At 36.0% G+C, this 26,573-nt stretch overlaps 2 protein-coding genes across 3 annotated transcripts; one reads left to right on the top strand and one right to left on the bottom strand.

Moving 5' to 3' along the window:
* The first annotated feature begins 4,125 nt into the window (after window positions 1-4,125).
* Window positions 4,126-26,247, top strand: LOC132312101 (putative F-box protein At4g17565). Of its 2 annotated transcripts, none has more exons than XM_059810364.1 (2): window positions 4,126-5,059; window positions 25,650-26,247. In XM_059810364.1, the coding sequence occupies exon 1, from the start codon at window positions 4,181-4,183 to the stop codon at window positions 5,027-5,029; it is 849 nt and encodes a 282-aa protein (XP_059666347.1). In that variant the 5' UTR covers window positions 4,126-4,180; the 3' UTR covers window positions 5,030-5,059; window positions 25,650-26,247. The 2 variants fall into 2 exon arrangements, with proteins under 2 accessions (XP_059666347.1, XP_059666338.1); XM_059810355.1 differs by lacking the exon at window positions 25,650-26,247 and adding an exon at window positions 23,434-24,139.
* On the bottom strand, window positions 16,567-18,020 carry LOC132279750 (uncharacterized). Its single transcript, XM_059781789.1, has 4 exons — window positions 17,789-18,020; window positions 17,207-17,432; window positions 17,024-17,093; window positions 16,567-16,923 (listed from the first exon to the last, which is right to left on the bottom strand). The coding sequence occupies exons 1-4, from the start codon at window positions 18,018-18,020 to the stop codon at window positions 16,567-16,569; spliced, it is 885 nt and encodes a 294-aa protein (XP_059637772.1).
* Window positions 26,248-26,573: the final 326 nt, after the last annotated feature.

Below are 26,573 nucleotides of genomic sequence, written 5' to 3'. Positions count from 1 at the left end.
GAGACAGAGAGAGAGTCGTTAAGGCCGACAAACAATGCTGTGGTGTCACCTAAGCTTGGCAAGAGTAGCCACTCCTTGTTAACAAAGTCTAGCTTATACACATCAAATAGAATGGTGTACTTGGGATCATTCTCATCAACTGGATCATCATAGTACCTAACAACCATCAACAACTCCCCTGAAGACTCCACGAGATAATGATCAGGACTCCAAGCACGTCTCAACTGCCTTTCGTGTTTGTCCATTGTGGGGTGTACCAAAGGAGGCAAATTAGAAATGATGAGAGTGTTCTTTGGAGAGGCAGGGTTGCGGAGATCCCAAGCTTCTATAAGGTTATTATTGGTGGACAATGCATAAAATTTTTGGTCCTTGCTGAAATATATGACATCTTTGTATGATCGTGCTTCTCCATCTAAGGCAGTCCATGAGGTGTCCCCAATTCTGCAGAAGGCGAGGCTGTATTTAATGTAACCTTGGATGACCATCACAGTGCAATCATCAGAAGAACAAGCACTCATTTCATTACTATTATTGATGTTATCGTGGAGATGATGATGGTTGGATGGGAATGGGGACGGGGATGAGGATAAAGCAATCTTCTTGAAGAAAGGCGCCTTACTCAGTTCTTGAGATGAAATGGGCGAGAAGTGAGTCCAAATGGTGAACTCAGTAACAATGGATGATGATGATGATGATGATGATGAGGAATTGTAGCGTGAAGATGAGATGAAACAAGGGAGTGTTTGGATAGGAGGGAGAGGGAGGTAAGGGAGATAGGAGTGACTGAAAGGGTTGAAAAGGTAGAGAGAGCAATTGCGAGGGTGGATAAAGGCGAGCCAGCCACGAGATGAACCAAAGCAGATGGCCTCGTTAGGGGGAAGTAATTCCCTTTGCCATGGAAGCATAACATTTTTCGTCTTCATCTTCATCACTTTCTTCTCCGTAAGGCTAAAGAATCTGTAGTAATCCCTGGTGTCCTTGGCCTCCATTGTTACAAGTTTGAACATTTCTCTGTCGTCTGGTTGAGCAACCAAACCAGAGCCACCAGGTAGCATGATACACGGTGCTGATCGCAGAGGAAGAGGTCCACTTAGTGCCCCCTGTTCATCAACTACGTCTACTACTGTTGCTGTTGCTTCGGTAGAAGAAGAAGAAGAAAAACGTTGGATTGATGAAAAGGTCGCACCTTTTTTTAAGCCTCCGACTGGTCTGCCTCCAACACCAATAAAATACTCCGATGATCGGACGGGAGAAAACAAACCACCACCACCACCACCGGTGGAGTGGTGAAATTTGGCCGCCGAATTAGAACAATAGGACCATGTTTTAAGCATAGAGCGGCGGCTATGCAGCATGCGATCGCCAAAACTCCTCCAATTAGCCATCTGATCTCTCTTCTCCTTCTCCTTCGATATTTCAATTATTCCTCACTGCCTACTCCCAACCCTAAATAAATAAATAAACATATATATATATATATATATATATATATATATATATATATATTTATTTAAATTCATTTAATAAATGGAAACCAAAATATGTGAAAAATAAATTAAAAAATTTGTTCAAAATAAATGAGATTGTTAATTGTCCACTATTCTTTTTCTTCTCTCTTTTAAATCATCAAAAATAATTTATATATTATGTTGTAAGCTACAATTGCAACACTTTTTTGTTATTAGATTTGAAATTTTAAAATTAATATTAAAGACTTTAAATGGAGTTCACAAACCTACCAACATTGGCATAAGTCCATGTAGATAAGAAAGGTTGTTGAAAGAGTAATGTATGGGATTTTACGAAACCTTCTTCCCTGACATAGAATGAGAAAGAAATTGATGTTGTTAATCCTAGATAGAATTTGTGTTAAACTAATAAAATAGTTTGTGAAAAATTAGCAATTTAATTGATATAAAATTCATCTTGATAGAATGAGCAAGTAGTTTGCAACTCTTTAACACATAAACAAGTTAAATATTGAAAATGATTTAAAAAAAATAAAATAAAATATAGTGCATATAATAAACTGAAAATGAAGGGTTGTTAAATTTTAACTAATTACAGTGATGATTTTGTTTAAATAGCTAATTGTTACTATCCCTAAAGGTATTTGAATTTTGAAAAAATGACTCTAATTGGACATTGAAGAAGTGATTTAGTTTAATAAAGAATATTTTATATTTTTAAAAATATATATAAAGTGTATGGAGATAAGAAAAATGTCTTACATGTATAAATGATTTAAATATTGAAAAAAATTAAAATGGTTAAAAAAAAAAAGAAAGAAGAAGAAGAAGAAGAAGTGCATATAAAAATTGAAAATGAAGGGTTGTTAAATTTTAATTAATTAGAGAGGTAATTTAGTTTAAATAGGTAATTCTTAGTGTCCCATGTAGAATAGATGTTTTAATTTTGAGAAAATAACTCTAATTAGATATAGAAGAAGTGATTTATTTTAATAGTGCAATTTTTTTATTATTATTATTTTTTTAAAGGAATATTTAGGCCTAGTTTGGTAGAATAGAAATGGGAGGAAAAGAAAAGAAAGATAATGAAGGGAAATAAAAAATTATGTTTGGTATAAGAGAGTGAAAGGAAAGGAATAGGAATGGAGGATTTTGGAGGGAGAGAGTAAAACTTAAATAGTAACATTTGCTATACCCTCAAGAGTGGAAGGGAACCAAAGGAAAAAAAAATATATATAGAGACGCTAATGTTATTTCGTTAATACCAAATTTATCCTTAAATCAATGAGAATTTCTAATCCTTTCAATACCTTTCGGCAACTGCTCTTTCAGTGCATTATTGACGGGCTGGAAACAAGGTGGGCAATATTCATTAAAAAAAAAAAAAAAAAATGCATCAAGTACATTATCCTAATTAGCATTTATGGTACCATTCTTCTCATCGAGTTTATCATTTTTCAAAGCATCCTAACTTACTCTTTCTTACTTTTGTTGGGTAGATGGTACTTCAGTTATTGTTGTGAAAGTTAGATCATATATTTATTTTGTAACATCATCAACAATATATCACTCAATATAAATAAAGTGTTAATTACCAAGTATTATCCCCACAAACAATGTAATACCATATATTTTTGTTAAGCTTCTTTATTTGGTATTATGGGTTACAAAAATTGGTTCAAACTTTGAAATGGTTAAAAACATGTTTGGCAGTGGATGTCATGCTCAGAAATTGCATGCTTAATCTATAAATTTGTTTTTTAAAATTTAAAAGGTATATTGGTAAATTAATTAAAATGATTTCCTTTCTTTTTTCCTCTATTATTCTTTTTTTTTTTTCATTAATTAACACGATAAGAATATATAACTTTCCTTTCATCTCCTTTCCTTTCTTTTCCCTCGTAACAAATGTTATGCTTAAAACTAGACAGTGACGAAAAATTGAAATCGCCGTCTTGGAGAAGAGAGAGATGTCTAATTGGAAGGGTTTTGGTGATCGGTTGCTGCATTGCCGCCTGTCTATGCTTAAAACATGGGGCAATTGTTCCAATTCGGCGGCCAGATTTTACCACTCCACATGCGGTGGTGGTGGTAGTGGTAAGGGTGGTGGTTTTCTCTCTCCCGTCCGATCATCAGAGTATTTTCTTCGTCTTGGAGGCAGATCGGTCGGAGCGTTGAAAAAAGGTGCGACCTTCTCGTCAATCCAACCTCATTTTTTTTCTTCTTGTGCTAAAGCAACAACAGATGTAGTAGTAGTAGTTGAAGAGGAGGCACGAGGACCCCTCCCTCTTCAATCGGCACCGTGGCTCATGCTACCGGCTGGATGTGGGTTGGTTGCTGAAGGCGACAGCGGAAGGTACAAGCTTGAGGCGAAGGACGGCGAGAGGGATTACTACCGGTTCTTTAGCCTTAGGGAGAAGAAAGTGGTGAAGATGAAGACGAATCTTATGCTTCCATGGCAAAGGGAATTACTTTCCCCCGACGAGGCCATCTGCTTCGGTTCGTCTCGTGGCTGGCTCGCCTTTATCCACTCTCGCAATTCCTCTCTCTATTTTTTCAACCCTTCCATTCACTCTTATCTCCCTTACCTCCCCCTCCCTCCTATCCAAACCCTCCCTTCTTTCATCTCATCATCACGCCACAATTCCGCTATGCACTCACCATCTTATTCTTCTTCATCCATAAATTATAATGATATTGTTACCGAGTTTATGTTGTGGAATAACTACTCGCCCATATCATCTCAAGATCTGAATAAGGAGGAGGTTTTCTTTAAGAAGATTGTTTTATCCTCAGCCCCGTCCCCGTCCCCATTCCCTTCCAATCATCATCTTCATATTGAAAACACCAATAATAATAGTAATAATAATAATAATGAGGAGAGTACTTGTTCTTGTGATTGCACTGTTATGGCCATCCAAGGTTACAAGCAATACAAACTCGCCTTCTGCAAAATTGGGGATACTTCATGGACTGCCTTAAATGGAGCAGCAACAGGATACAATGATGTCATCTATTTCAGCAAGGAACAAACTTTTTATGCCTTCTCCCACGGTGATGAAATAATAGAAGCTTGGGATCTCAGTAACCCTGCCTCTCCAAAGAATACTAGCATTATTTCTCATTTGCCTCCTTGGGTACACCCCACAATGGACGAACACCAAAGCCTGCTCAGACGTGTTTGGGATCCCGATCATTATCTAGTGGAGTCTTCCGGTGAGTTGTTGATGGTTGTTAGGTACTATAAGGATGGTAAACAGATAAAGACCATTCTATTTGATGTGTATAAGCTAGACTTTGTTAACAAGGAGTGGCTACTCTTGCCAAGTCTGGGCAACAGGGCACTATTTGTCGGCCTTAACGACTCTGTCTCTGTCTCTGCCTCTGATTTTCCCGGGTTGGCCATGAATTGTATTTACTTCACTAATCCTGGCATACTCCCCGAAGACTTTCACGATTTGGGTATCTTCAACTTGGAAGATAACACCATCACTCCAATTTATGATTATGACTTGAAGATTCAACTGCCTTCTATCTGGATTGTGCCACCTCAGCAATGAAGAAAAATGGAGCCCGCCTCTGTTAAACAGGTTATGCTAATGTATTCTAGCAAATTTATGGTATGGTAGTCCAGAAATTTATATGCATCATTGTTTTTATTTTCTTATACTTTAAATTATATACTCTATATTTTGCATACTTTGTAATGACCACTAAATTTATAACACAAATTACTAACTAATTAAAGTGTGAAGTTATAAAAGAATAATTTAGTAAATTAAGAAATAATAGAAATGAAATATAATCCTAATCTGAATAGGATGCTTATATGAGAACAATATATATAGGGATGTCTTCAAAATCTAGGGTTATTGTTTTTGAGGAAGAGAACAAGAGGTGGTCAAGTAAATTAGCAAAACAATCAGCTAAGTAGTATTCTAATTATTAATTTTTACAATAAATGGCATGTTTCTGGTATACTTTTAATAAATTTACATTTGAATTCTGTAATAATTCTTGGGTTATTGGTAATGCTATAATGGAATTGATTTGAATATATTTGTTTGGGATATGTTGAATTGGAAACATGGGACTTATATTAAAATTTGGAAGATTAAGAACACACACACAAGAATTGATATACTTATGTGCTCGTGCGTTTTTGGGTATATGATGGACCCTAAACTTTAAAACTAACCTTGGTTCATTCAAGAACATGTCGTAGATATATATGTAATGTAATATATACATATTTATAGGCTTAAAAGTGTTAAGGATTTCTGACGGTCGGGACATGAATTTGGGGCCAAGTTTATTACACAGGTTAGTTGAATTCTTTGAATGTATAGATGTTTTAATGATCTAAGAGCAATAACACCTTGTTTTTGGTATGATTAGAGAGGGTTTCTATGGTCTGATTTTGAGGTTGAAAAGGGCCGAAAGTTTCATCTTATTTTGTTATAAATTAACACAACGAATGAACGTATAATATGTTTTATGATCTAGATTTGGAGCCCTGAGATTTTTGTGTGCTTTGGGGTGGAATGTGGTTTGATTATAGAGGTTCTATTTGTCTGGTCGTGAACTATTCTTGCTGGGTCTGTATTTCATGAACACAAAGGAAGTTTGAGGAAGAAAGATGGGAATGGATCCTCTCCAATAGTTTTCCTCTCCATGTATCCCCAAGCATTCATCCAATGGGTAAAAAAAAAAAAAATCACATCACCATCTTGTTTAGATTAAGTCAGTTATGAAACCATAACATGGTGATTACACCAATGATGATGTGACACGTTTTTTTATCGTTGGATAAAGCCTTGGAGACAATGGGTGAGAATCAAAATCCAGAAGGGTGAGCCATGGGCCTTATGACGAAGCCCACTCATGAGACAAGTGCTGGGAGGAGAGTGTGGTTAACCTGTTGTGAGTTTTGAGTCGGGTTTTGGCCATTTGGTACTCTCTGTGTCTGATTTTATGGGTTCGCAATTGGGTCCATCCAAAAGATTTTTATATTTATAATTGATATAAATGATGAGATATTGTTTAACAATTACAGAAATGGAAAATTATAATTAAATATTATTAGTTTAATTGAGTTTGAATACACTTAGGAACTTTGAGTTAAAATGGGATTTAAATTAGTTAGTGGTTTAATTAGTTTGAAAAGTAGCACTTTTTGGTACAAAAATTGGGAGTATGAATTAGTCTTAATTAGCTAGGTTTTGATATTTTGTGAGGATCTTAGTTTGCTGGATTTGTGATTTTTATATATGAGAATGGGATTTAAATTTGTTAGTGGTTTAATTAGTTTGAAAAGTAGCACTATTTGGTACAAAAGTTGGGAGTATGAATTAGTCTTAATTAGCTATTAGTTTGAAAAGTAGCACTATTTGGTACAAAAGTAGGGAGTATGAATTAGTCTTAATTAGCTAGGTTTTGAACTTTTATGAGGATCTTAGTTTGCTGGATTTGTGATTTTTATATATGAGAATGGGATTTAAATTAGTTAGTGGTTTAATTAGTTTGAAAAGTAGCACTATTTGGTACAAAAGTTGGGAGTATGAATTAGTCTTAATTAGCTAGGTTTTGATCTTTTATGAGGATCTTAGTTTGCTGGATTTGTGATTTTTATATATGAGAATGGGATTTAAATTAGTTAGCGGTTTAATTAGTTTGAAAAGTAGCACTTTTGGTTACAAAAGTTGGGAGTATGAATTAGTCTTAATTAGCCAGGCTTTGTTATTTTGTGTGTATCTTAGTTTGCTGGATTTGTGATTTTTATATATGAGAATGGGATTTAAATTAGTTAGCGGTTTAATTAGTTTGAAAAGTAGCACTTTTTGGTGCAAAAGTAGGGAGTATGAATTATTCTTAATTAGCTAGGCTTTGTTATTTTGTGTGGATCTTAGTTTGCTGGATTTGTGATTTTTATATATGAGAATGGGATTTAAATTAGTTAGTGGTTTAGTTAGTTTGAAAAGTAGCACTTTTTGGTACAAAAGTTGGGAGTATGAATTATTCTTAATTAGCTAGGCTTGGATATTTTGTGAGGATCTTAGTTTACTGGATTTCTGATTTTTATATATGGTACTCTCCCTGGTTGTACTTCTTAGTTATAAATTGCAGTTAAGATGAATCACAACTACAAGTATATACGGTCGGGACATGAATCACAACTACAAGTATATTGGTCAAATCTAACCCATGGAAGGAATTGGATTAAGATTTTTGATTGCGGGTGATAAAATTTCATGTGTGAACTAATATATATATATATATATATACATATATATATATGTAGGCATATTAATATGACTTGTGTTGTTCTTTTAAAGCGTGATTTGTGTTGTTTAGCCCTTTGTTACCTTAACTTCTTGTTGACAAGGAAAGAAACCAAAAAAAGATAAACCAAATTGTGTGTAAAGGTAGATGGTTGCACTTGTTAATGGAGTCTTGTCCCAGGTTAAAATAAATATAAATCTATGATTATCTTATAATTAATTAACTAAAAAGAGTTCTTAAGAAAACATATTTTATTTTTACACTAAATCATAACTAAATACTTTCTTTTATTTATTTGAATAATGTTAATAAGCCTATTTGTGAGTTTTAATCTTGTAGCGCTTAACAGACCCACACCCATTTACATCCTACTACTTTCCAAGACGGTTGTCGAAAGCAAATTGTCGAGTGGCCCTGGTTTTCAAAATGCGTAAGCATATAACGACGCCCTTCTGGGCTAATCCCTGCTGACCTATAAGATGTTAGCATTACGTCATGTCAGAGCGAACCGTGAAAGACAGTGCACCTATCGCTAGGTTTGCAGAAGGCAATATCATCTGATCTGCTGCGGATGTCCATAGTAATTCCCATCAAGTTCTGATTTTGATGATGATGAAGAACAACAGGGGACAGCTGATGACACAAGAAAAAAATATCAGGCATTTACAAATGACCTAGAAAAGCCAAAGCAAGCATCTAGAGCTTCTGGAAAGAAGACAGAGCAGACATCACAAAATAATTTTCAGTGGTATCTCGAATCATGGAGCAATGTCATTTTAGATTCAAGGGCTCACCATCATGTTTGTCATGACCTGACAACGGTATAGATATTATCCGTTTTGTACACTCTCCATGTTATGATTTTTCTCAAAATGTATCTTCACAATTAACATGCATCCACACATATAAGTGTGGCATCAAAACTTCTACCAACATGGAGAACGTATTCGGTGTGCACCGGGCACATCAGAGCCGTTTGTGTACAACATGCGCGGGTATGGACAGCTCTAATGGCCTGGTGCACGGTAAACCGGGCACACCGAATATATTCTCCCCAACATGCATCCACACATATATAAGTGTGTCATCAAACCTCTCACCTAGGCGACGTAGGAAATTACAACGTTAGTTACTTGTTCACCTTATTTATTCAACATTAAGTATCACAAATGTTTATCACTTTCCAAGAAGGAAAGTGCTACATACCAGGCCTACCTAGGGAGCGACTTACAACCAACATGAAACCATGACAAATAGAATGCAAACTGCAAGATGCCCTACTCAGCAACTCCAAACTATAACTATAATACAGATCAACTGAAACAAGTAAGATGCCATACTTAGCAACTTCAAAACTATAATACAGATCAAATAAAACAAGTAAGATGCCCAATATATAGTAGCTTATCAAGTTTCATCTTCAAGATAGTAACAAACTGAAATAAAAAAAGATCAATGCTCATATAATCATATCCTTGCCAACCATGAATTCATAACCATATGCATACATTAATGGCAACCAAGCATACACTAATAAAGACCAACCAATGAGAATTATAAGCAAAACACCTTTTCAAGCACAAATCAGTTAGCACCAAAATCTACCCTAGGAGGAGAGAGATTATATTATTATGTAATAGTGATCAAGGTTGTTAAAATCAGGATTCTACCCAGAATCGTTTTGGACTCTGTAGAATCGGAATCGTAGAATCAGATTGAGAATCGCAAGATTGTACCAACTAATAAAAAAACAGTTCAAACTAACTTCTTAAGCAATAATATCTAAAACACACCCAAAAAAAAAAAAAAATGTATAAAAGTACCGAAAAAAGAACACAGACCAGAAGCAAGATGTGTTCTAATAAAGGAGTGCACAGACTTGATTGATTCGTAATTTCAAGCAAAACATTGCAATACAGAAGTTTGGTTTGATTTAAGGGAGTTAATCTGGGCGGATAACAGGCCCTTCAGAACCCAAAAAAAAAAAAATTTGAACAAAATAAAGAAAGAACATAATATAATAAGAACCCAAAAAAAAATTTTGAACAAAAAAATGAAGGAACAAATTTCAATCAAAAATGAACAAATTTCAGAAACAAAAAAAAAAACACACACACACAACTTTTAAGTTTGAGTGATATGAGAAGTCTGTCAACTATGTCGAGGAGAGTGTCAAACTGTCAACCAAATTGAGGTCGAAGAGCCAGCAAATGAGTTTGAGTGCCTAATTGAAGCTTCCATGACGATTGCAGTCTGTCGAGGAGCCAGCGATGTCAAACAGAAGCCAACTTGTGGAGAAGAGATGACTTGTCGAGGAGCCAAAGATGTCGTGACTCGAGAGAAGAGGAGAAGCTACAGGTTGTGGGACTTGTGTCGCGATGTGTCTGAGACAATAGAAGGGTAGAAGAGACGGGTAGTGTCATGATGCAGAAAATTAAGGCTTCGGATTTAAGTTGAAATGCTATATTGCTGTTTTGGGCCGTCGGCCTTTGTTTTTTAAGAAGCCCAACCGTGAACGGGCCAGAAATTTAGCCCAGCAAAGGAATAAGTCAGAATTGGGCTAAGTCGCTAGAATCCTACGATTTTGTGATTCAAGACCAGATTCAACCGATTCTGGGGCGATTCAAACACTGTTTGCAATTTTTATGTGATTTCGATCGATTGTGTGGGTGGGATCGTAGAATCGTGTGATTCTACGACCCATAATCGCCATTTTCATAACCTTGATAGTGACAAGAGTACTTGTCAGGCTGCCCATTGGAGTTGCACAAAAAAACACATTTTTGTTCGTAGCATTACTCTTCAGACACTATTTTTACAGAATTGGACTAGAGCAAGTACTTCTGTACAATCAGGATATTAATCCTCGAATTGAACAAAAAGCATATTGAACTTGTGTAATATTTAGGAAGCCCGATCTAAAAGACCAGATCCTTCAGAAAAAGAACCAACTTCACAATGTTTAAAATACTGACTTTTTAATGATTTTAAACTTTTGGCTAATTTTAAACTTTTCAGGATACTAATCCTCGAATTGAACAAAAAGCATATTGAACTTGTGTAATATTTAGGAAGCCCGATCTAAAAGACCAGATCCTTCAGAAAAAGAACCAACTTCACCATGTTTAAAATACTGACTTTTTAATGATTTTAAACTTTTGGCTAATTCTACAAATGAAAATTTCGAAACTACTCCTCATCATTGCTTACAGTACATTGGAATTGTCCATCTTAGAAAAAAGAAATATTTGTCCACTTGCCAAACTTCAAACTACTTGGTTGGGAGTAAAAAAAGGCAAACATCATGGGAAAGAAAAACACAAGCTTGTTCTTTTTTTTTTTTTTTTTTGGGAAAATAAAGCAAATTTATTAAGAAAGTAAAAATAATTACAATAGTGGGCCTGCTGACTCAACCAAAGGAGAAATACAAAAGCCAAAAATTGGCCCAACAAGGGAAGGCCCAGTTTCAACCTAATAACCGAAATTAACGGCTTGTTTGGCCATTAATTGGGGGTATCAAGGAACAATCCGATGAGTAGCCCTAGCGAAGACGATGATCGGAGAAATTTTCAATCCGGCGGCCTCGGAGGAGGACGACAGCAAGCCGGGGAAAGATTCCAATCTGAGAGGATCTTCCTCAACGTGGCACAGTCTTGCAAGAATCCCAATTTGAGTGTTGTAGTGATAGTTGCTGTGATTCGAGCGAGCACCATTCTTTGAGATGATCTCTTCCCTCTGAAAATTCTTTCATTTTTTTCCTCCCAAGTGTAATAAACCATGGAAGAGAAACATAATTTGCGATGAAGATTTGCTGGGGAGTTCTGTTTCCATTGCGTAGACATCAATTGAATAAGATCTTCCCAGTTAGTGATAGCAGTGAAGAAGTTACACCTGATTTTGATGAATCATCAGATAGGAGACACAAAACAACATGTGAGGAATAAATGCTGGTGTGATTCCGATTGTAATTGACATAGAGCACAAAGGTTGATGTGGTTGGACATTGATCTGCTATCAAGGGTAGGTAACCTGAATTGCACAGCTAACCATAGATTGAATTTCATCCTAGGGATTGTAGGAGAAACCCAAACTAGGTTGTGCCAATGGACTACTTGCGAGTGCTCTGTGATGAACAATGCTGTGTGCTTAAAACTGAACTTGCCATTTGCAGAGGTGTGATACCCCCGAATTTCCGAATGCGGGTTGGCTAGGCCCACGCCCGAACACCCGAGGATATCAAAAACGAATCGGCAATAAACGAACACAGAGTACAAAAGAATAAAGAAGAATAAATAAAATGCTGACAAGAAACTAAAATGATAATCTAATAATAAACCTCAGAATATATTTCCATTAATTAATAAACTCTTCTGATACAACCGATCCTCCAAAATACAACTCGGGAATCCATACTGTGTGGACCCCTAGAAAATCCAAGATAAACAAATGACAGTAATAACTGCCTAAATCAGGAAACTGAATCATAAAGGAACTCCTATGTAACATCGGAAGAATGAAGTAGACTGATACCCGCTCAGCACGAACAACCTTTACTCCTGACGAACACCTGAAAAATAATGGTGGGTCAGGCCCACAAACAAGTTCTACTCTACTACAGTCCAAGCAGAGATCCGATATACGTATACATCCTAGTCAATCCAACAGTAACTAGTAGTCTGTATATATATATACACACACTAAAGGAACCTCACTAGACTATAGGGTTATCTCAACCTGAGTAGTAGGCAACATGCAAAACGCACATAAAGTAGGCATGAGTACCTAGACCTACCAGGGTACACAACTACACTATATCTAGTTACACATCCCTGGCGATATACGCGCCCTAACCATTGATCCTGAGACTTAAGCTCATATCATGGCACCATACTTATATATATAAAATCTAGTAACCATCCTATCCAGTATAAATTAATCCTCCATAAGTCATTCAACTTGTTCAGCTGACCTGACTTGAATATAAGTAGGACTTAACATTTTAGTTAATCCATTCCCTTATATAATAAATTAATCATCCATAAGTCATTCAACTTGTTCAGCTGACCTGACTTAAATATAAGTAGGACTTAACATTTTAGTTAATCCATTTCCTTATATAAAATAGGTAGGACTTAACTAATAAGTTAATTCATCCCTAGAATGCCACTGTCCCATACCGATGCATTAAACCACACAATTCAACAATTGATGTAACAATTAAGAAAATACATCAAACATTCTATAAATAACTATGATAAATATGATATCAAGTTATCACATAATAGGAATGACTTATTATTTCTTTAAACTTCCTATATCATATGTCCTACACAAACTGAATCTTAGACATGATGATATTTTATTATACCGTTAAATAAGCATTCTCCGTATCCAATTCATCCTACACATTTAATCTCAATTGCTTAAACATATTAAAAGATTAAATTTATTCGTTTGTTTAAAACATTCGAATAGCAAGCATCATTATGATTGAGTCTATTTAAATTTATTTAAACCCAAACCTAGTTCCTATTTAATGTTCAGGAATCCTAGGCATGTTTCTACGTTCCATCATTGTATAGATATGAAAAAATACATAATGTAAACATATAAAAATTCACACCAGAAATCAAATCAAAATCATGCATTTATCAATTCATAACACAAGAGCAGATATGAACCAATTTCATAAAACCTATGTTCTAATCCAATTAAACGTGCATAATTATTTAATTTTATGTGTTTAATAAATCCTGGAATTTCCTAGGCATGCATAGAAATACGAATCAAAGGGAAAGAGATAGAAGACGAACTTGCCTTAAACTTTCGGATCGAAAGTTAAACTTCTTCTTCCTTGATCTTCTCTCTACAGAGTTTTTCTCTTCCTTCCTTCCTTCTCTAACTCTCTCTCTCTAGAATATATCACGTGAATATTTCTAACCCCCTTTTACAACCTGTAGCTATATATTTATAGGCTAAATAAAATAACCCTAACCCTTTTCCCAATCCAAGTCAACTTAAAAAAAAATAAAATATTAAAAAGGTAAGTAAAATATGTTACGTATATAATTTATGTATATCTTTATTAAATAAATAAATTATACACATCCCATTATTTATTAATGGATTATCCAATAATACTTAAGTTACCATAATATTATAAAGTAACTTAAAATGTAACACGTATCAAATCTATGTATATTTTTATTATTTAAATATAAAACATATACATCAGATTAAATATTACTACCCAAGTTACCATAAAAGTAATTAATAAATTACTTTCCCTTTTATATATATTAAAAAGGTAAGTAAAATTTGTTACGTATATAATTTATATATATGTTTATTAAATAAATAAATTATACACATTTCATTATTTATTAATAGATTATCCAATAATACTTAAGTTACCATAATATTATAAAGTAACTTAAAACATAACACGTATCAAATCTATGTGTATTTTTATTATTTAAATATAAAACATATACATCAGATTAAATATTACTACCCAAGTTACCATAAAAATAATTAATAAATTACTTTCCTTTTTATATATGTATATAATATATATCTATATATATACATACATTATCCATGGGTAATAATCCATACACATCCAACCTCTTATCCAAGTAATCCATGGGACCCAATTGGTTGGCCCATTATTACTAATCATAACCATAAAAGAAAAATAAAATAAAATAATAAAAGAAAAGAAAACATTTAATTTACAATTAATCAAAACACCATTTAAGCACATAATCTAATTAAACAATTAACACATAGACAAATACAAATAATACATAGACACATAATCAAATAATCAAATAATACCTAATTCAATTAAATACATAAGCAATTAGTCAAATAATTAATTAAATAATTAAAAATACAATTAAAACAAATAAATAAATACCGAGACTATCCTTTTAATAGTAGGGGTATTACAGGAGGCTAGCCATATCTTGCTATCACTTCTTGAAGAACATAGCGAAGGCTGAAGTAATAACTCAGGAATGGCAGATGTAAGACTTGTAGGAAATGACCAAGATGAGTTTTGTATGAAGGTGTCGACTGTAGTTGATTCATTGAACCCTGCATCAGTAAGACTTGTTAGTGGAAAACGATTGCAGAGAGGTCCACCTGAGGACTAGTTATCAAACCAAAATGAGGTCCCTGAGCCATTGCCAATCCTGTGCTTGAAAAGCTGTCTACCAATGTGCCTATGCTGTAAAATCTTCCTCCAACTCCAAGAGCAAGGGTGAGGGAAGTTGATTGTCCAAAAGTTTCTTGACTTGATGAGGTGAACCCTACACCAAGTGATCCAAATTCTGTCATGGTTGTTTGAGTGAAGATCCCAAATATACCTTAGGATGCCAGCTTTGTTTGAAATTTCCAAGTTTGGAATGCCAAGACCCCCTTCCTTCTTAGGTAAACAAACTTTACTCCAAGTAAGTTTTGCTCCTGTGGATTTCATTTCAGTACCTGACCAGAGGAAAGACCTGAATATTTTGTTGAGCTCATTGATTACAGCTTTGGGTAGGATAAAGATGCTTGCCCAGTATACTTGTGTTGAGACCAATACAGCCTTGATAAGTTGGAGTCTGCTTGCATAGGAGAGTGACCTTGAAGACCAATGTGAAATCCTGTTTGTGATATTTTCAATAAGTATGCTGCAATAGCTTGATTTGAGCTTGGTGGATATGAGTGGAACACCTAAGTATTGGACTGGAAGAGATCCAATCCCAATTCCTAGCATGGCTGTGATTGCAGCTTCAGTGTGGGGATCAGTTCCAGAGAAGTAAACGTTGCTCTTGGATAGATTGATGTCCAATCCTAACATACAACAGAAGTGATCAAGGGCAGATTTCAACACTGATACTGAGGTGATGTCTCCATGACAAAACAGGAAGAGGTCATCAGCATAAGAGAAGTAAGTGATCTTCAATGCACCACATTTCCAATGGAATTTGAATGTGTGCGCTCTCCTTACATATTCATTAATGATGGATGATAGAGTGTCCATGACAATAACAAATAGGAAGGGGGAGATGGGATCACCTTGTCTCAATCCTCTCCTACCTTTGAAAAACCCTTGGAATTCTCTATTGAGGGCAATAGTGAAAGAGGGTGAAGTGAAGCAAGCCTGTAATAGTGAGATGAACTTGGTTGGGAAGTTAAGAAGCTTGAGACAGCTTAGGATAAAATCCCATTTGACTGAATCAAAAGCTTTCTTTAGATCTATCTTGATAGCACATTTGGCAGTGGAGGACTCAATGTGGTACCCCCTTAATAGCTCATGAGCTAGAAGAATGGGATCCGTGATCTTCCTCCCATTTATAAAGGCTGATTGTGTCATATCAATAATGTATGGTAGAGAGAGCTGCAACCTGGATGCCAGAATTTTGGATATACATTTATAGATGGAGTTGCAGCAAGATATTGGTCTGTAGTCATGTATGGAAGTTGGATTTTTGTATTTTGGAACCAAAGCAATGTAGGTATTGTTTGCTTCAGACAACATTTTGCCATTCCTGAAGAATTCAGCAATTGCCTTGGTAACAGAGTTCCCCACAATACCCCAAGCTCTTTGGAAAAATGCAGCATTGTAACCATCAGGGCCTGGGGCTTTGTCCTTGCTGAGCCTGAACATACATAGCTGAATTTCACTATTAGAAGGAATGCCATCCAAAATACTGTGTAGGTGGTCAAGAACCAATTTGGTAAAGAAGGGATGCAGATTAGAGATGGAATGAGTAGTAGGGGGAGAGCAACCAAACAAGTTCTTGAAGTGATTTACAACTTCAGATTAAATGGCTTCACAATCTGTTAGGACCTGACCATTCTTAGTGGTGAGAGATACAATTTTCTTTCTGTTATTTCTGGAGGAGAGGGATTTATGGAAGTAGGAGGTGTTGCTGTCACCCAACTTTAGCCAAGTCATTCTTGATTTCTGCCTCATCATGTCTTCTTGGTGCTTGGCCAGCCTTAGATATTCACTTGTTAAAATTTTCTCCATATGTCTGAGGTCTTCATTACTTGGATCTATGTCAACGTCAGTTTGGCAGGCATCAAGCTCCAATTTGACTGCATGTAGCTTCAAGCCAATATATGTGAATTCCTTTTTGCAGTTATTTTTGAGGGCTTGTTTCAGCAATTTGAGTTTCTAGACACATTGGAACATTACTGTGCCTCTGATGTAAGTTTGCCACACTTGCTGAACTGAGGGTAGGAAAAGGGGATGATTGCTCCAGGCATTGAAAAACCTGAATGGGATGTTCCTTTTTGGGATGTTGAAATTCAAGGAAACCAAGATGGGACTGTGGTCTGAGATCCCTGGAGCCAAGAAGCAACACTCAGATACTAGGAAGGAGTTGATCCACTTTTGATTGACCAAGGCTCGATCTAGTTTTTTGGCAATGCAGGCTGCTCCCAAGCTCTTGTTACACCAGGTGTACAAGATTCCATTAAATTTAAGGTCTTCAAGTTCAGCTTTTTGCAGGCATTCTTTGAAATCCATCATGGCTGGGCACCATCTCATGTTTCCACCATGCTTCTCATTAGTATTAGGGATGACATTGAAATCTCCCATTAGAAGCCATGGGGATTGAGCCAGGTTGCCTGCATGAAAGGTGATATTTTCCCAAAGTTGTTGTCTTTCTGTTGCTGTGTTGGCTGCATAAATGAAAGAGGAGAAGAAATAAATGTTTTGCCCTATGCTAGATATATTGCAGTGAATTGCTTGCTTATTGATATCTGTCACATTGAGCTGTAAAACATTGGGTTTCCATAGAACCCAAATTCTACCCAGTTGAGAGAAATTGTAGTTATGTACAATTAGTCATGAAGGAGCCAAGAATGTGTGAATAGATTCAATGTTCATTTGTGAGACCTTAGTCTCTACAATACAAAGCAAATCAAGATTTTTGTCAGAGATGAGCTTTTTGATCTCTGACTGCTTAGAGGGCTGATTCAGCCCTCTAATATTCCAAGTAAGGAGACTTAACATAAGGAAGAGGGGGAGGGAGAACCTTCAGGATGCCTGTGGCCTAGAGCAGAACCAATAGACATCAAATTTGTGTTGCTACAGGATTTCCTTCTTGCTTCTTTCTTCAGTGATCTAACTGTTAACTTCTCACTTGTGGATTTTGAAGAGGGTGTTTGCATAATAGGTGGTTGCTGAGTTTTTCCTTGTTTTTTGCATTGAGGGAAGGTAAATGGAGGAGGTGGAGATACTGTGGAGGTGTGCTTATGGTGAGTCATGGATGGAGGTGGAGATATGTTTGAGAAGTTTAGCTTCTTGGAACATAGAGGTGAGTGGGGGGGTGAGTGTGAGGGAGGTGACATGGTTGAGCTTGGGTATGTGTTCTGCACCAATGTGCCTGCTGAAGAGGTGGATGAGGATGCTGACTTGGAGTGTATTGGTGTGCTGGCTTCTTGGGGTAAGAATTGTAGGGTAGAGAAATAATTTGCTGAAGGGCTTGTGTGGGGTTGTAATGGGGATTCATGGATGATTACTGGTGGATTTCTCCTGTTCTTTCTAACTGTGATCCATTCTGTGGTCGGGGGATTGTTTGCTGGAGTGTGGTCTTGCTGTGAGGTGCTGGGATTTTGATTTTTTGTGATAGTATTGTAATTGGTCTTATGGTGGAGAGGTTTGATGAAGCTAAGAGGGCATTGGTTTTCAGAGTGGTTAAGCTGCTTGCATTTAGTGCAGAATTTAGGGAGCCACTGGTACTCAATTCTGATTCTTTCAGTACTGCCATCCTCCATCTTGAGCTGGACTTCATTTTGCAATGGTTTGGATAAATCAAGGTTAATGCATATTCTTGCATATTTGAGCTTGGTTCTATTCTCTGTGGCTTCATCAGCATGAAGGGCTCTCCCACTGAACTAGAGATGTAGCTGAGACCTTTGGCTGTCCAGTAATTTGGGGGAATATTGTGAAATTTGACCTATGAAGGGACGCAGCCCATGTGAGTGAGATGGGGTTGATTCAATTGGCTCCGTTTCAACAAGGAGAAAGGATGGCCAGCAATTGTCCATGGCCCAAGTGATAGTACCTTTTCAGCTTCAGTTGTTGAATGGAATATGAAAAAATAGGAATTTCCCTCTCCTTGTATTGTTACAATGAGACCATGTTTGCTCCATAACTTGGTTGCTGCAGCATGAATGACTTTGAAGGGGACCTTTTTATGGATAGATACACCTACCAAGTGAGCATCATTCTAGAATTGTTGACATTCTTCCAACACTTCCTTTGGTAGTTCAATGATGCCAGATGTTGAAGGTGGAGGAAGGAACTCAAACTTCATTTTGTCATTCCTGTTTATGACCATTTCCGACCAGGGATTTATTTGATGGTTAATGGTTTTGGGGGAGGTGGAATGGGGTTTAGCAGGTTGAGGGTCAGTGGTGTGATGGGCTAATGTAGGTATAGGTATAGGGTTGGTGTGTATGCTTGGAGAGTTTGGTTATAAGGCCAACATAGGCTGTAAAGTAGGTGATGGGCTTACCTCCTCAATTGGGATGGTATGTGGGGTATGTGGTAAGGTTAGTGCATTGGATAGTGTTGACTGTGGATGAGCTTGTAGTGGTAATGTGACCACTCCATTCGAATTCGAATTCAAATTTGAACACAAACCTGGGTCCACCTTGTTTGTCAGATCATCGAGGATTGGGGTGGAGGTTGCCGGTTGCCGTTGGTGGTGGAGCTGCCTCCTAAGCTCAGCAAGTTCTGATTGCAACTTTGAGATGGTGTCCATATAGCCTTGTTGTTCTTCCCTTAAATCAGAGATTATCTTGTTCCTTTCTCTGTACATGTCCAATGCCTTGCCTAAATTTTCATCTTTCCATTGCAATTGTTCATTGAGTCGATCAATCTGGTGCCCTGGAGAACTATATAATAAAGTGTTGAAGTTTCTTATTTGCTGCTGCTTTGGAGGGCTAGAAGCTTGGTTATGGGTAATGGGGGCTTCCTGCGAGTGAGGAGATTTTTTATAATAGCAATAATATTGTTGTCAAAGGTCAAATTAGGGATTTTTTATAATACCAAAAAAGAAAAAAGAAAAAAAATTGGAATCTATATATTCTGCTTAAATTCCTACTCAGGAGTTCCAAACTATAATACAAATAAATGAAACAAACAATATGTAGCAACTTATCGAGTTAAATCTTCAATACACTCGAACAATACAGTGACAAACTGAAATCATGATGAACAAAGCTCATTAATCATATCTCCTTACCAATAATGCATGAATTTTAACAATGTGCCCACATTAAATGGTGACCAAACATACACTAATAAACACTAGCCAATGAGAATTATAAGCAAAAACACCTTTCTAAGCACCAAAATCTACCATATTAGGCAATTGCATATATAATCAAGATCAATTGCATGTATAATCAAGATCAAGTGCTTTAAACATCAAAGCCTTGCTCCTGCCAACCATAATGAAAGAGAAACAACAAACTTACCTAGATGAAAGGGAAACCTCCAAAAGGAGCTAGCTAGCTGTCTGTGTTGGGGGCAACCCAAACTGGCTGCGGGTCAATGACCTTCACCCTACTTGGATAATAGGGTTTTATGCGGTTATCTACAAGGCTAAAGACGCCATTGTCATGGCCACCATATGCGTTGTTAAATCCTTTTAAGTAATCGTCTGCAAAATAGATAGAATTCTCCACCAGCTCCGGATAATCACGAGTTGAGAGAGAAAAGGAATTATTATAACCCACAAACATAGCCCGATCACCTAAGCATTCCACGTTTTCCCACTTATTGTTATCGGAATCAAACTTATGAACATCAAATCCCATAGTCCAATAAGCATCATCATCGTGAATGAAATAATTTTCCCATTCATCATCATTAATCTTATTCTCTACTTCCAATCTTCGACTTCGAGCTATAAACCTGCAAAGCAGCAAAATATCCCCACAGGATTCAACTAAATAAATTTTCTCACCCCAAATATAAGATTCCTTAAGGCCTATGAAAAAATTGCTTTTGGGGACGAGAAGGGTCTCTGAGGTCCCAAGCTTCTATGCTAAAATCGAATCTGAGGGCAAAAAATCGCTGGTCCTTGCTGCAATATATAATGTCAGCATACATTGGGCCCGAAACGTCCAACATAGTCCACCTCTCGTCCCCTGGTTTGCAGAAGCCAATTTCATCACCTCCGCCGTGGATGGCCATTATAGTGCAGTTCCCGTCAATTTGTGGTTTTGATAGTGATGAAGAATAACAGGGGACCGTTGGGGCTGATGACATAACAAGCCTTTGTATGAAGTAACAACAGGCGCGTTCCGAGGACATCTTTTCCTCGTATGTGTACACCTCGGAATTGCAGTCTGCGTGTATTAAGTTGATGAACTGTGTGATGAGAGAAGGGGAAGGGGAGGAGTGATCGGATTTGAGGGAGCGAAAGCCGCGAACGGAGGGGATGGTTTCGACGGAAGGGAGGGGAATGTAGGGGAAATGAGGAGAGTCTATTAATGGATTATAGAGATAAGGATGACAATTGTGAGGGTGGTTAAAGGCCAGCCAGCCATGAGAAGAGCCCACACAAAATGCGCCATTCGGCATAAGAAGCTCCCTCTGCCATGGTACACTGAGAGTCCTTCGAACCCTAAATTGACTCTGCTCCGAAAGGCTGAAGAAATGAAAATACTCCTCATTGTTCTTGTTGCTGGACTCCGAATTGTGGTGATCGACAACATTAACACAGGGAGGTACCATGAGCAATGGTGATGAAGACAGTGATCGAGGACTTACAGGTAGAGAAGAAGAAGAACAACGCCGGATCAGCAAAAACATCGCAGCTTTTTTGAAGCATCCGCCTCCAAGGAGCAAACCACTACCACCACTGGTACTGGAGTTGTGAAAACTCGCCGGGTTAGAACAATTACACCGTATTTTCTGCATGGACTGGTGGGAATACAGCATCCGATTGCCACAACTCCTCCAATTAGCCGCCATTCATCTCTCTTTCTGCTATTTCGCTGTCGTGACCTAAGTAGATTTTGTTGTGATGGGCTTTTGGCCAAGTTGGACCATTATACTAACTAGCTGGATAGTCCATGTAACCTTGTACAGTTTTATCCCATAATTTAACTTTTCGGAAGAAAAAAAACGATTCTTTATATATTTCCCAATTAATAATCAACAACCCAAATAACTATTTGTAGACATGTATAGTGTTACCCAAATTCCACGTCAAAATATGCATTTTTTCTTTACCGGTGAACTGCAAATTAAAAACACTGAAATAGTTTCAAAAATGTGCAAAGTGTAATGATACGAAACCTGAAACAGAAAAGGCGAAAACTCTCAATCTAATAATTTTTTTTGGGCAGAATCTCATTTTCTTTGGGCAGAACCACATTTAGCCTAGTTGCTTGGCTTGAGTAATCGTGTTGGATACATGTCTGAACAATAAAGCTATTGTATGAGATGTGCCCAAGGACAGTCTCTGAATGATGCATAAAGAAACCTGGTTTGAGTCCTGATGATTGTTTCTATATCATCCATATAATAATCAGTTCATCACATTATGTCCCTGAGAATGAAAGTCGGGGTTTAGAGGAATATTAAAGTTTGTTCATCGAAGATTTAGGAAGTAACACAAACATCATAGACTAATGGTGTAAACCTGGCTTGATTACACAGATGGTGAAAGTGTCCTTAACAGATGTATGTCTTAAAATTCCAAAATCAATTATAACATCATAACAATCCATGATGTGTATTCATATCTCTTTTGGTGTCTAAAGAACAATCTTGGATTATATGATGCAAATTGATTGCAAAAAAAGAACATTATCAGCATTTTATAAAATGTATATTCTTTTCTTTTTTTTTTTAATCTAATTCAGCCAACTGGTTTAGCTTTTCTACCATTGCACCCGTGCACTCAATGCACATCGTCTAACAAATACCATTACTGGATGTTGATTTACCATGACAACTATGTTTTAATATCCTGAGTTTTGTGGTCGAGCAAATCTGACGTCAGAAAATCACTCTTGCTTTTTGACATAGATACCAATTAAGTCCATATAAGCATAAGCAGGCAACAACAGTAAGAACTAGTGCAACTAAAGTATTGTGTGGGAATGATTCGTTCTTGGTTCCAAGTTCCAAACACGATGACATATGTTTTGGCTTGGAATTAAGTGGTAACTCAGTAGTCAACTTTTATTGTGTTCAATTAGTTGATCATTAAGTGTATTTTTAGTATCTTCCATGTAACTTTAATCATTATTGTGGGTTTTACTGTTAGTGAGGATGTAGACTACTGCTCCCATGGTGCCTGGATACTTTAAACACGCAGCAGTCATTAAGTACTTCAGTTCAAAATTGTGGTTTTGATTATGATGGGTTTAGGTCCACAAATTACCTGCAGCAGTCATTAGCTAGCCAGAGAACCAAACATTACTTCATTACAATATCTTTCGATTCTTTTCAGAAAATGGTTGTCCAGAAAACAATGAGGTTGATGAGCAGCAAACAATGAGGTTGATGAGCATCTTACAAACAATGATTTTATATTTTGCTGAACATGATTTTAGTTCAAATTAAAATTTTGTATGAGTGATGACATAAACTATTTATATTTTTAATTTCATAAATATTGGGGCAAATAGTAAACCAACTAGACATCTTCAGGTCATTTACTTTGGACGCAACAACCTACTAAATTTTGTCAAACCCTATACATGATTGTCCTTGCTCGCCGCTCCTCACAGCTTAACCCCGCTCGGATCGGAGTCTCCGTCGACCATTGAACCAGACTATTGGTAGCTATTTCTTTCTCTGACTCTATCTCTCTTTCTTTTTCACTCTTTGTTCAGTTTTTATTTTTATTTTTTATATTATGTATGTTGATTTTTTTTTTAATTATTATTATTATTTTGTTGATGTTACTAGCCAATGAGATTGTGTATTATTTTGATTTTTCCTTTTCTTCTTTTTCAATCCGAAATTATGCAGATTGTGTATTCTTCTTGACTCTCCACTGCTATATTCTAATTTTTCTTTGTATTTGTTGTGAATTTTTCATAGGTATTTGTTTGTTTAGAAATCTAAATTTTTCATGGTCATCTTTTCATAGTGTAGAGATGAGAGAGAGAGAGAAAGAGGAAGTTGAGAGAAACCCATTTCACTTCTTGGGTGGTCTCCTATTAGGGTTATAGTTGTGACAATTTTAAGGGTTGTTCTTACTTTTAAATCTATACTGATATATTATTTTATTCAGATTTTGCATGCTTTCTTTGCCAGTTAGTCATTATGAACTTGAGTTATTTTCACTTCAAATTCTTCTACTTTCTGTTATATTATTATGATTTTATGCTAGGATAAGTTGTGAATGCAAGGTCCTTTTGTTTTTTCTTCGTGTTTCTATTTGGTAAGATGTGAATGAAAATGCTTGTAAATATTTAAGTCAATTTTCAGTAATTTCTTCACACGTTTAAATTTTGTTCATTTAGTATAGGTTTATTCCTTGCAAGATAAAAAGCTAAATGGCATGAGTAGTATTGGAAAAGAGTAAGTTGTTTTGGGTTAATTTATCTATTTTCAAATGATTGAGCAAAGCCAACAACTTAACTGTGCCTAATCATTTCTATATATCTGACATGATTCAATTTCACACCCTATATGTGAGTTTAGTGTTATTGTGTGCTATTTCATTCTTAGCATTCTATTCGACTGTATGACATTATAATGTTGATTTGTGCTTGCTTCTAGGTAACATCTTGTGTTTTGTGTATAAACGATTTTGTGCATATGGATTGAGAAATTAGTTTTAGGTTTTTAACTTTGCAAAAAAACATATTGGGTTTTAGCTATTACATTGTTGTTTTTTTTCGTTTTTTTTTTTTTTTTGTGCTCCCCTTTAAACCCTCTGTTTACTTCTCGGGGATGAATGAGCAAAAAAGAAAGCCAACAACTAAAGAGAGCATATTGTTTGTGGTAAAAAATGCAGTGATTATTCTTCATTTTTCTTTTTTCACTTCAATGAACGAGTGTTGGTTTATTTTGACAATGGATTGCAACAAATTTTATTGGTTTATGTAAATAATAGTACTCCTGTTAGATTATTGTTCCTGGGATTTTGAACAAAGGGGTTATTGTTGGCACCCAACTCTCCTCCTCGTGATTTGCTTTTTGGGTGTTTATCATTTCTTTATCTATTGATTATCTGGGAATACACATCCTTTTCTAATGACGTATGAAAGAGCTCTTATATATCCTGACATCAATGCTTAAAGTACTAATGTGTGTGTGTGTGCACACACACACATATTGAACTGCTAGTAGCCATCCTTTCCTTGCCATGATTGACGTTTTAAAGTATTTCTATTATAATATTTCCATTTTTTTTTTTTTTTTCAGATTATTGGAACAAGTGATGGAAACTCATTTAGTGCTATCAAACACCTAAAATTCTATCTAAAACATGGATTGTTTAAATTAGCAATTTGCAACCAGATCAAATGCCCTGGAGTGATTTCACTATTCTGTTTTGAAATTTACATAACATGCCTAGAAATGGGCCGAGCTCGTTGCAAACTCACTATTAATATGTGCACCTTGGTGTGAGATACATGGCCCTAATCGACGGTAAAAATCATGGAGAGTGTTTTGGTGCATTAATGGAAATATAAAATCGCTTTAGAAAGGAAACCTGTAAATGGATTTTAGGGGCATGGATGCCCTTGTATGTTGTTTTGTATTGCTGTTGATTTTAAAAATATTTATTTTGTAGAAACATGTTTTTTTTTTTTTTTTTTTTTTCATGTGCACTTCATGGACGGTATTAGTGACAAACATGTAGAATAATTTTCAAGTTCGTATTTTTTATGATGCTTTGCATTTTGCAGAACCGGGAAGTCCAAAGAGAAAGTGTGACTGAGAGATTAAAGATCTTGTTTGAAGACATACCGAAATTGTTGGAAGTTCATTTCAAGAAAAACTAAGTGATATTGTGGATGTGTTAACTTTCACCTCAACGTAAACTTTTTTCTGCTTTGCAAATCTGATTTTGTGGTTCGACTTCTGGCTAAGGTGATCAATTGTGGGCCTTTGTCTGCTGGCTATGGTTATCAGTATTAAGTGATAGAAAAACCAAGTGATATTGTGGATGTTTTAACATTAACCTTAACGATATTTATTTATTTTTTATTTTCTCCTTTGCAGATCTGATTTTGTACTTCTGGCTATGATTATAAAATTGGGAGTTTCGTTTACTCTGGTTTTGTTGATGTTCAGTGACGGATTCAAAAAATTTTGTGAGGGTGGTGATCTTTTAGTTTGTGGGGTCAAATTTATATAGTGGGAGTTTTCTTCATAAATTTTTTAAAAATAAAAAATTTAAATAAATAAATCAGTGGGCGAATTGTAATATTAGTTAGGGTATCTTTAAAAATTCTCAAAAATTTGAAGTATAAAATACAAAAAAAAAAAAAATTCAGTAGGGACGAATTATAATTTTAGTAGTACTATCTTCACAAATTCAAAAAAATTTAAAATATAAAATGAAAATATAAAAATCCAGTAGAGACATGGTCCTATGCTAGGTCCTGGCTGTTGACGTGGCTTTCTCTTGTAAGTTTTTTTTTTTTTTTTTTTTTCCTTCAGCTTTGCAAATTTAATTTTGAGGTTCAGTGCTTATTCCAAGTTTCTTGGAGATGGTGAAAATTGCAGTTTTGTTAATATTTTGTACAAGTTTCATTTTCATTCTCTCGCTGGTAACTATCTTGGCATTTGGGATATTATGACTATTTAGTAGTGGTGGTACATCAAAC

Source organism: Cornus florida, unplaced genomic scaffold (genome assembly GCF_030987335.1).
Source record: "Cornus florida cultivar Cherokee Brave unplaced genomic scaffold, ASM3098733v1 CherokeeBrave_3.0.0_Hap2_Chr01, whole genome shotgun sequence".
Taxonomy (NCBI): Eukaryota; Viridiplantae; Streptophyta; class Magnoliopsida; order Cornales; family Cornaceae; genus Cornus; species Cornus florida.
This window is presented reverse-complemented; position numbering and strand designations above follow the sequence as displayed.

Coding starts and splice junctions, on each gene's coding strand:
- LOC132312101 (XM_059810364.1), top strand. CDS start 4,181: ATGTTGTGGAATAACTACTCGCCCATATCATCTCAAGATCTGAATAAG.
- LOC132279750 (XM_059781789.1), bottom strand. CDS start 18,020: ATGACTCACCATAAGCACACCTCCACAGTATCTCCACCTCCTCCATTT. Junction 17,094..17,206: donor AATGGAATCTTGTACACCTG/GTGTAACAAGAG, acceptor TCTTGGCTCCAG/GGATCTCAGACCACAGTCCC. Junction 16,924..17,023: donor AAAAGGAACATCCCATTCAG/GTTTTTCAATGC, acceptor CAATGTGTCTAG/AAACTCAAATTGCTGAAACA.